This window comes from Mobula hypostoma, chromosome 1 (genome assembly GCF_963921235.1).
Source record: "Mobula hypostoma chromosome 1, sMobHyp1.1, whole genome shotgun sequence".
Taxonomy (NCBI): Eukaryota; Metazoa; Chordata; class Chondrichthyes; order Myliobatiformes; family Myliobatidae; genus Mobula; species Mobula hypostoma.
In genome coordinates this window covers 140,582,440-140,593,184 of record NC_086097.1, presented here as the reverse complement: position 1 = coordinate 140,593,184, position 10,745 = coordinate 140,582,440, and the positions used below count along the sequence as shown (strand labels likewise).

Genomic DNA, 10,745 nt, shown 5'->3' with positions numbered 1-10,745 from the left:
TTGATTTATTTATTGAGAAATTTGATCCAATATTACATGTATTTGTTGGAAAAAGTATGTGAACCTCTAGGATTATTAGTTCATTTAAAGGGGAAATTAAGAGTCAAGTGTTTCAATCAATAGGATGACAATCAGGTGCGAGTGTGTGAGACCCTGCCCTACTTGAAGAACATAAACCTGGGTATTTACTATTTGAAGTTTGATCTTCACCACACAGGTTTCTGGAAGCGTGCCACACCCCAATTAAAGGGATTTCTGAGGACCTCAGAAAAAAAAATTGTTGATGCTCACCAGGCTGGAAAAGGATATAAAACCATTTCTAAAGAGCTTGGGCTCCACCAGTCCAGTCAGACATATGGTGTACAAATGGAGGAAATTCAACACCATTGTTACTTGCTCCAGAAGTGGCCGACCAACAAAAATCACTCCAAAAGCAAGGCGTGTAATATTCCAGGAGGTCACAAAGAACCTCAGGGTAACATCTAAGGAGCTACAGGCCTCTCTAGCATTGGCTAATGTCAGTGTTCATGAGCCTACCATCAGGCAAACACTGAAGAATGGTGTGCATGGCAAGACTGCAAGAAGAAAGCCACTACTCTCCAAGAAGAACATTGCTGCCTGTCTAAAGTTTGCTAAAGACCATGTGGATAAGCCAGAAGGCTGTTGGAAAAATGTTCTGTGGATGGAGGAGTCCACGATCGAACTTTTTGGCTTAAATGAGAAGCATTATGTTTGGCAAAAAGCAAACACTGCATTCCAGTATAAGAACCTCATCCCACCTGTGAAATATGGTGGTGGCAGTGTCATGGTTAGGTCCTGCTTTGCTGCCTTGGGACCAGGACAGCTTGCCATCATTGAGGGAACTATGAATTCAGAATTGTTCCAGCAAATTCTACAGGAAAATGACAGGGTATCCAACCGTGAACTGAAGCTCAAGAGAAAGTGGGTCATGCAGCAAAGACCACGATCCTAAACACACACGTCAGTCTAGCAAAGAACGGTTAAATCAGAAAAAATTTCACATTTTGGAATGGCTGAGTCAAAGCCCTGACCTCAATCCTCTAGAAATGTTGTGAAAGGTCCTGAAGTAAGCAGTTCATGCAAGGAAGCCCACCAACATCCCAGAGTTGAATCAGTTTTATAAGGAGGGATGGTCTAAAATTCCTCCAACCGATGTGCGGAACTGATCAACAGTGACAGGAAATGTTTGGTTAAAGTTATTGCTGTACAAGGGGGTCACACCAGTTAGTGAAAGCAAAGGTTCACATACTTTTTCCAACAAATACATGTAATATTGGATCATTTTTCTCAATAAGTAAATAAATATAACTTTTTTGTGTTATTTAATTGGGTTCTCTTTATCTAGTTTTAGGACTTGTGTGAAGATCTGATCACATTTTAGATCATATTTATGTAGAAATAGAGAAAATTCTAAAGGATTCACAAACTTTCTAGCACCACTGTATTCGCTCTTGTTATCGTCAATTCTTGTCCCATTGCCTTCGAACACACATGCAAATTAACAGTTAATTGAAATATAGCTTTGGCCTCATCACACAAGGCAAGGAGTTTGTCAGCTCCAAAAGAAGCTTGGATGAAAACTAGAAATATGATAGAGTGCTGGAATTTACAGGAGTCCAATAACAACATTAAGAAACTCGATCGTATTAAGATAGTACTTTTCACTAGTTTAATTTTCCATACATTTTTGTATCTACATAATTCATTTAAAAATAAACAGATAATGCAAAATAATAATAAACCGGTCTGGCCAAATAAACACAAGTATCCTCAGAATTATCTACAACTACGAAATGTTTTGAAAACAATTAACTTAAAACAGTCTAATACTCATTGTATAGACAAAACAATTTGTGAGTACACGTGGGCAATTTGGAGTTCAATAAGCCAAGCACACAATACTCATCAATGTAATCTTTTTCAAATGCTAGAGAAAAAATTTATACCAAGAAGCCTGGAGGTAGTCTAAATCTCTGAAGCAGGCTTTTACTGACCCAATTCCATGAGTGGCTAACTGACTTAAGAAATGCTAAAATTCTCTTCATTCATTGGAGGACACATTCATTTGCCAAGTTCAGATTTTAAAAATACAAACATTGTTCAGATCAGGGTGTTGAAGAACAGGGGCACTTTCAATAAATAGTTTGAGCAATGAAACAAAAAGTTAGAAGAGTATTTCAGCTCTAAGTTCCCTGGAAACTTCAGTCCTCCATTCACAGTATCTTCTGAAGGATAGCGTTGACTAGATCCAATGTTTCGTCACCCACCAGTACAATATCATAGGAGTCCACGTACTTCTCTAAACTTTCTTCCACCTATGCATGTTGAAAAAGAGTTGAGTTTAGAGCCGTTCAGGTGCTACTAAATTACCATGTGACATAAACGGGAATAAATAACAATCTAAAGAAGTAGTACTTGGCAATTTGCTTTACAATGACCATATCTCCCAAAGAAAATGGCTTCTGAATATTTCTAGTGATAGTCCACCTTGGTCAATAGCACACAACATGAATGGTAATGAAATTATGTCTAAAATTGCCACATCAGACATTAGAATCAGTGGCTCATTGGCATTCCACTGATACTAGCTGCTTGGGTTGCTTAATTAGTGCAAAAGGCACACATATGGTAAAATTCTACAGTTCTCTACAATCTCCAACATCAAAAACTTTATTACCTTATCATTCAAGAATCCAATCTTGAGTATGCTCTCAATATTTTGAACACCATCTGCCATACTCAAGTCACCCAACGAATCTCCCAGAAGAATGATGTTACAATTGTCCTTCAGTTTGTTGAAGTACTCAGAGCTCTTCAAGGCTCCATCGTGTTTATTATAAACATGGATGAGTTCACCTTTAAAGCCTTTCAGGACTCCCTGAAACATAAATGATAAGTTACTGTGGTTACCCCATTAAGTGGCTTTCTTGCAGCTGACATCAAAAATTTCACTTATCATGACCTCATATGTAGCAAAATATACATGCTGTTACCAACTAGAAGAAACTATGGTCAATTAACATTATAATTCAGTTGATCAGATTCAAACATCTAGTGTGGTGTTATGACAATTCTTTTAACAGAAATTTGTCCACAAGTTTGGGGCATTTACAGGAAAAAAAGAAAATACTTTTCCTCCAACTTGTATTTCTTGATGCATGCATAAATTATGTGGTCTCATGTTATAGGAAATTGTGATACACTGTTTTCTAGAAACCCAACTCCCCCTTCAACATGACAGTTGTGTCTGAACTATAATTCGTAGCACAATGAAATAAGTATCAAGGTCAACAACTTACCTTCTCATCAAAATCCATGAAGTTGGAGACTACTTTCACATTGGAGTGGAAGACCCCGCCCTGAGAAATTACCTCTTCCAGCACATCACCAATACCAGCTGAAAAAATGAACACTGGGATGTTGTGTTCATTCAGTTTGTCGAAAAACACCTCATAACCATCCCTGCAAAACCACAATACATTTTACATTACAGACCTCAAACCAAGTTTAATCCAAATCATCACAAACGGGAGAAAAGCTGCAAATGCTGGAAATCCAAGCAACACATACAAAATGCTGGAGATGTCCTCCTCTTTCAAAGGGGCTTCCCTTCCTCCATCATCAACGCTGCCCCCAATCGCATCTCTTCAATTTCATTCACCCCATTCTCCTGCTACCCTTCCAGGGATAGGGTTCCTCTTGTCCTCACCTACCACCCCAGCAGCCTCCTCGTCCAGCAAATAATTCTCCAGAACGTCCACCATCTCCAATGGGATCCCATCCCAAGCACATCTCTCCCTCCCCCCACTTCCTGCTTTTCGCGGGAACTGTTCCCTAACTGAACTCCCCTGTCCATTCGCTCCTCCCCACTGATTTCCCTCCTGGCACTTATCCTTGCAAGTGGAATAAGTGCTACACTTGCCCCTATACCTCCTCTCTCACTACCATGACACTTCACTTGAGAGTCTGTTGGGGTCGTGTACTGTGTCTGGTGCTCCCGGTTAGACCCAATGTAGATTGGGAGACTGCTCTGCCGAGCACACGTGCTCCGTCCACCAGAAGAAGCGGAATCTCCCAGTGTCATGATGAGGCCACACTCAGGTTGGCGGAACAACACCTCGGTAGCCTCCAACCTAATGGCATGAACATCGATTTCTCGAACTTCAGGTTAAATGGCGGGAGGAGAAGATGGCAGTGCACCACGCGTGTGCAGCTCTCCGGTGAAAAATGATGTCGTATCTGTTAAATAGGGGCCATGGACAATTTCTGATTTGATGGAGATAGACGTGAAAGCACAGAGGAACATCTGGAGAAATTTCTGAAACGCCCATCCGCTGCTGTCGTTACTGTGTGGTCGGGAATCTTTCGGAGAATAGGCCTCAAAACCCCGGCCTTGCCTGCTTTTGGCGACCGAGAAAGAGGTCGAATTGCTTGGACAGAGATGGCGCTCAGTACTCGGTGTCAGAAAGCTGATCAGAGCTCGAAGTTTTCAGATGACTCAGAGTCAGATTGTGGTCGGCATGGCAGGGAGAGTTTTTTCTTCCCTCTCCCGTCTGCGTGAGATGTGGGACATTTGAGAAACTTTGAACTTTACTGTGCTCACAGACTTCATCAAGTTATGGTACTGTTGCACTGTTGTAACTATATGTATAATTATGTGGTTTTGTCAGTTTGTTCAGTCTTGGTTTGTCCTGTGTTTTGTGATATCACACCGGAGGAAATAATGTATCATTTCTTAATGCATGCATTACTAAATGACAATAAAAGGGGACTACGTGTCTTCATAATCTAAAATACCCTCTCACATATCCTTCACCATTCCCCCTCCCCTTTTCCCTCTTTAATCTTACCTCCTCGCTGCCCATCATCTCCCTGTGGTACTCCTCCCCCTTTTCTTTCTGCCTTCTGTCCTCTCCCATTAGATTCCTCCTTCTCCAACCCTGTACCACTTTCACCAATCAACTTCCCAGCTCTTTACTTCACCTCCAACACCCCCCCTTCCCGGGTTTCACCTATCACTTTGTGTTTCTCTCTCCCCTCACCTCACCTTTTAAATTACTCATCTTTTTTTCTTCAGTCTTGATGAAGGGTCTCAGTCTGAAACGTCAACTGTACTTTTTTCCATGGATGCTGCCTGGCCTGCTGAGTTTCTCCAGCTATTTGTGTGCGTTGTTGAACAAGTCCTGTTATTTACATCTATGAGAATCACAGACTATACCCGGTACTTAATCCAAAACCCCCCAGTACCTCAGAACCACATCCGATTCCCTCACCACCGCAGCCAATTTCTCTTTCTGAATTCCTTGTTCAATCAATAAGGTGTGAGATTTTGTCCACCTATACACAGAAAATTTTCAGTCAGATGTTCGTTACCAGAAATACATAAAAACCAGAAAACTCAAGAGAATTACTTCTGCCTTTTTATAAGGATACTCTTTTCCACATAAAAGTGTAAATAATGAACCTCAAGGTATTTATTTAGTCGGCTCATAACATAGATTAGTATTCAAAAAATAATTTAAAGATGATTGCAATCTTCTTTCCCTACATTAAAAAACTGATACAATCTTTGATGTTGAGCATATTAAGGATTATATACCTTGTGTGACCAGTAAGTTCAACATACAAACACTAGTTTCCAATCCAGTCACTAAATGGAGCTCTCACTGAAAATGAGCATAAGAAAATCAACACATGGAACTGAATTAATACTAACTTGTGGGGCACTGTACTTGCGCTACTAAACTTAATCTGATTTGCCAGTGAATCCATACACACAAATATGGCCAACTCTTATCGGCCCTTCAAAATGTCCAGTAAACCAATAAGTGCTGAGCTCTCCAGTACCACCCGCATCAAAACAGGATTCAAACAAAACACACATCTTCCCTCAATGATTTAATTGTATATCCATTGTTATTACTGGGTCATGAATACAGTGATCAGATTTGGATTCCAATCCTCCCAAAGGGAATCTCCCCAAAGGCAGTGGGTTGCTACTGATCATTGCTTGGGGCAAGGAGGAGATAGTCAGACATTCCTAAGATAGTATCCTGTTAAGTTTAGAGACACCATAGAGAAACACTGACCAAAATTCTGCAAGCTAGAGTAAGTTATGACAGCTCAAGAGAAATACATAAAGCAGAATTTACTTCCAATAAATCCTAGCTTTTTACAAGGAAAAAAAATCAGAGAGTGATAATATAGACAACTATATTATAATATGTGAAGTACAACTTTAAACTGATATCTCTACTTAGGCCAAAACTGCATGTTCATACAAGGTGAGGTTATTTAAGATGTTGGTAAAGATTTGTAGCTCGGATCGAGGATGTTGTGGTTATATTTACAAAATTCCATGAACTAGTAATACTCCGACGTATCCTGGCTGGTCATTCACTATCAGTAAAGACCACCACATCTTTAGAATAAGACTGAACATCAAGGTGAAAACTATAACTGTAATCTTACCAGCATTACCCAAGTGCCAAAACTAAATGACAGAAAATGCTACGCAGAAGTACTGTTTTGTGTAGTTTATTCTTATCCAGAGTCATCATTTATCAGGATTAGTATTAGTTGAAGGTATAACCACATTCTCAGATTCAACTCATACAGGATGAAAACCGAGCACTTACCATTCCACCATGAAAGGGTATTTTTCCTCAGTGCTAATGCTGGGATCAACTTCAATTGGATAGTATTTGTTTCTAATCTGCAGCAACTGCAAGAATGAAAAAAAAAACATAAATAAAATTTGAAAAATAAACCCAATGGGAAAGAAAATGATGTTTTTGGTTGAAAGGAGTACCTTCTTCCTACATTCCTCTGTGATTAACTTGCAGTTGTCAATGACGTCTGTCAAAATTTAAAAAATGATGAACGAATATTACTGTTTAGCAGTATGTAGCAAAAATTAATTGCATAATTCAAATAATAATTTCCTTAGAACATATGGCTCACAAGTGTCATCTCCTTTGCTCACTAATTTTCTCCATAAGCCATTCTGTCCACACTTTTGTCATCAGCCCTTAGTGAGTTGGTGAGTGGTAGAATCTGGAGGATCAATCTACATAGTAGGACAGTGTACTGCTACCAGCCTCCATGTCTTTGTGACGTGGGAGGACACTGTCGGACCTGGGTAAACTCCAATCAGACACCAATAAAGGTCAGGAATGTACTCAAGTTGATAAGAGTTGCAGCTGTATTACTATGCCTTTACCAACTATCAGTTGTATGGCAAAATAATCTTGTTTTATAAGGTCAAAATGCCCAGCTGTCATATGATCACAGGTTACCAATATCTTTAATATCAATGTACAAAAGTCCATACATCTGAGAGCAGTGGACACAGAGAGGCTGTGTGGTGATGTGTTCAGCCCCCTCCTTGGCCAATGATGCAAAATAGCAGTTGCCAAATGACGTAAAGCTGGAGAAAGGTTGATAAGTATCCCCAGCAATGTCATCATTGTCTGTACCTGCATATTGATCAAAAACATTCTATCCATGCAGGGACACAACTGCAGAGGTGGATATTGAAGTTTTCAAACAGATGGACAAAATAACCATTAATCTGAAAAGTTTAAAATGAGGTAAAACTCAATACACTTCATAATACAAAGTAAATTACTGCAAGTCAGCATGTGTTACATAGTGATTTAACAGCTGGGGCTGCTGTTACGCAGCTCCAGTGACCTGGATTTAATCCTGACCTTTGAAACTCTGCAGTTCCTGTGATTGTAATCTGTTTCCCCTCCCATATCCCAAAGAAATGCTGGTGGATTAATTGACTACTGGAATTTTCCTCTAGTGGAAGGGGGTGGTAGAATTGCTGGGAGTCATCAGGCACATGAGAAAGAAGAGATTATTGCAAGTGAGTGGAGGAATATGACTGATAGGGTTTCTTTGGAAGTTGATACAGACTCAATGGGCCTAATGGCCTCCTCTTAAGTTCTAAAGAAATAAGAAAATAAAACTGATTAAGAGGTTCAACAAATAGTTACAATGTATAGTATTTACCACACAACATTGACAAGATTTAAGAACCGTGATACAACAGCACCAGGAAGCAGATTTTGAAAATTTGAATCAACAGATTTCTGGATGATGATGAATACTGCCATTCAGTAAAAAGTTGGCATCAATAAGGTGATGGCTCCAGAATTTATGGTTGCAGACTTTTTCCACCAATGTGACTAATATACAAAAATACCTACTGTGACAGGTTGAACATCTTTTTCCGTTATGTAAGAACTTGCTCAGCGTCATATCAAAATCCGTGATTATCTGCTCAAAATTATTTTAAAAAAATAAAGTAATTACATCACATTATATTGTTCACACAAATGGGCATAAAGCATAACAAAAATACACCAAGCTAGCAAAAATTACAGAAGCAACACACACAAAATGCTGGAGGAACTCAGCAGGCCAGGCAGTGTCTATGGAAGAGTAAGCAGTTGACATCCTTCATCAGGGCTCAATCATTTGAGTCCTGAATTATAGAAAGCACCTTTCCAGTTTATATCAGAGCTGGCAAGGTCACTGACCCTCTTCCTTGTTTCACAGATACAGTCAGACCTGGGGCATGGACATTCTAGATACTTACTCAATGTTACTCAAGTTACCATGACACTGAATACAGTATCTCAAAATTTAACAATCAAGATTCCCAACACACTACACGAAAAGCCTGGGTGATGGTGACTGAAAATATAGTCAGATTATAGCTGTTAAACTTTTATTTGATTTTAAAATATGAAATATAAATATCTAATACTTCAAAATGAAGCACCCACCAATCCTTCTGCCAGTGGAAACATTTTCCCCAATTTATTCTATCAAAACCCCCACACTATTTTGATCTGTTCTGTTAAATTCTTCTCTGCTCAAAGGAAAACCCATGTCTAACTCTGCTCTGTAACTCCTTAATCTTAGCTGGTAGATAGATTGCTTACCTGAAGTTTTGATGCTCCTCCTTTAATGAGACCACATATGATTTCCTCTACCCTTTCAGGATTCCTAATATGGACAGTTTTCTTCTGGAACTCTGGCATCTGTGAGAAGCAAAATTACAGTGGGTACTATGGTCACACAGGAAGAAGTAGCTTGGATAAAAACGTCTTAAATCATCATCTTTTATGCAGTTTTACACTACTCATTAGATATCTCACATGTGAAATATAACAATGTGTCACATGATTAAATCATAGCAGATAAGACTGCTAAATAATATGTGAAGAAATTAGGAACTCAATGAAACCTAAATATACCTTCACTCCATCCGCAACAGGCCAGGTTACCCAGTAGCCACCCATTTTAGTTCTATTTCCAATTTCCATTCTGACATGTCAGTCCATGGCCTCCTCTACTGCCACTCTCAGACTGGAGGAGCAACACTTCATATTCTGTCTGGGTAGCCTCCAACCTGATGGCATGAACATCGATTTTTCAAACTTCTGGTAATTTCCTCCCTGTTCTCCTTTTGTCTTTTTTCCATTCCACATTTAAGATCCCCTCTTACCCCACTTTTTCTCACCTCCCTCTGGGTGCCCCTCCTCCTTCCCCTTCTCCCATGGTCCACACTCCTCTATCTGATTCATTTTTCTTTCGCCTTTTACCTTTTCTACCTATCACTTTATACCTCTACCCCACCCTCCCACCCACCTTCTCCCTCACCTGGCTTCACATATCACCTCACCCAACCTTCTCATTCTGGTTCCCTCTCCCTTACTTTCCAGTCCCGATGAAGGTTCTTGGCCCGAAACTTCGACTGTTTATTCCTCTCCAAATATGCGTCCTGACCTGCAGATTTCCTCCAGGATGAGGCGTGTGTTACTTTGGAATTCCAGCACCTGCAGAATCTCTTGTATACTACTATATTTCTATGCGGTTTGGTGAAAGCATCCATATTCAAGTTCCCTTTAATTTCAGGAACTTATTTCATAGTCAAAGTTTAACCTAAGTGCACCAAATTAAATGATAAACTACCTTGTGAAATTCTTGCTACTAGCAAATTACAAGAAAAAGCAGCAAATAGGTTTAAAATAAAGGCTGAAAATTAAAGATAGTTATACAGGACAGGGGATCAGAGATAACATTCATTAATTCTCTAACTCTTTTTTATGAACCAATATCTCTACATAAAAGCAATTCAGGTTCCAAGGCAGTTGACACTTCAATATACTTTTTAACATTTGCAGCAGCTTCTGATGGTTAAAATATGCCTCATATATTCAGGAAACAACATTAAACTTACTATAGAATGCTTTTGATTGTTCAGGATACACCATGATGCTCCAGTTTTTACACCAACACGTCAAATGATCTGTTATAATTACTACACGAAGCAAAATATATTGTGTTCACTCCACAAAAAGTGCAAGTTCTTGCGTGTCCACTCCGGTGAATGATATCTGTAATCTGTCAAGTAGGGTGCCGTGCACAATTCTGATTTGATGGAGACAGACGTGAGAGAACGGAGGAACATCTGGAGAAACTTCTGAAATGCCTTTTTCACTGCCGCTGTTACTGTGTGATCCTGAATCTGCAGAGGGGAAAGCCTCGAATCCTCGGCTTTGCTTGCGGCTTGGCAGCCGGGACGGGGTTGAAGCGCTCGGCAGAGATGGTGCTCGGTGCTGAAGGGCTGGTTGGAGGCTTGAAGTTTTCAGACGGGCTCAGAGTTGGCTGGGTCGGGTGCTTCCAATGCATCGACAGTTATCGGT

General features: G+C 39.8%; 1 protein-coding gene across 1 annotated transcript in view; it reads right to left on the bottom strand.

The window, feature by feature from the left end:
* Positions 1–1,509: 1,509 nt before the first annotated feature.
* The window catches only part of nt5c3a (5'-nucleotidase, cytosolic IIIA), a 44,373-nt gene continuing 35,137 nt past the window's right edge, over positions 1,510–10,745 (bottom strand). Inside the window, exons 2-9 of the mRNA XM_063056896.1 lie at positions 8,979–9,077; positions 8,238–8,307; positions 6,833–6,879; positions 6,660–6,745; positions 5,269–5,358; positions 3,321–3,483; positions 2,699–2,899; positions 1,510–2,336 (exon numbers count right to left, since the gene is read on the bottom strand). Coding sequence (XP_062912966.1) covers positions 2,235–2,336; positions 2,699–2,899; positions 3,321–3,483; positions 5,269–5,358; positions 6,660–6,745; positions 6,833–6,879; positions 8,238–8,307; positions 8,979–9,077 — 858 coding nt within the window. The 3' untranslated portion in view covers positions 1,510–2,234. The remainder of the gene's footprint in view (positions 2,337–2,698; positions 2,900–3,320; positions 3,484–5,268; positions 5,359–6,659; positions 6,746–6,832; positions 6,880–8,237; positions 8,308–8,978; positions 9,078–10,745) is intronic.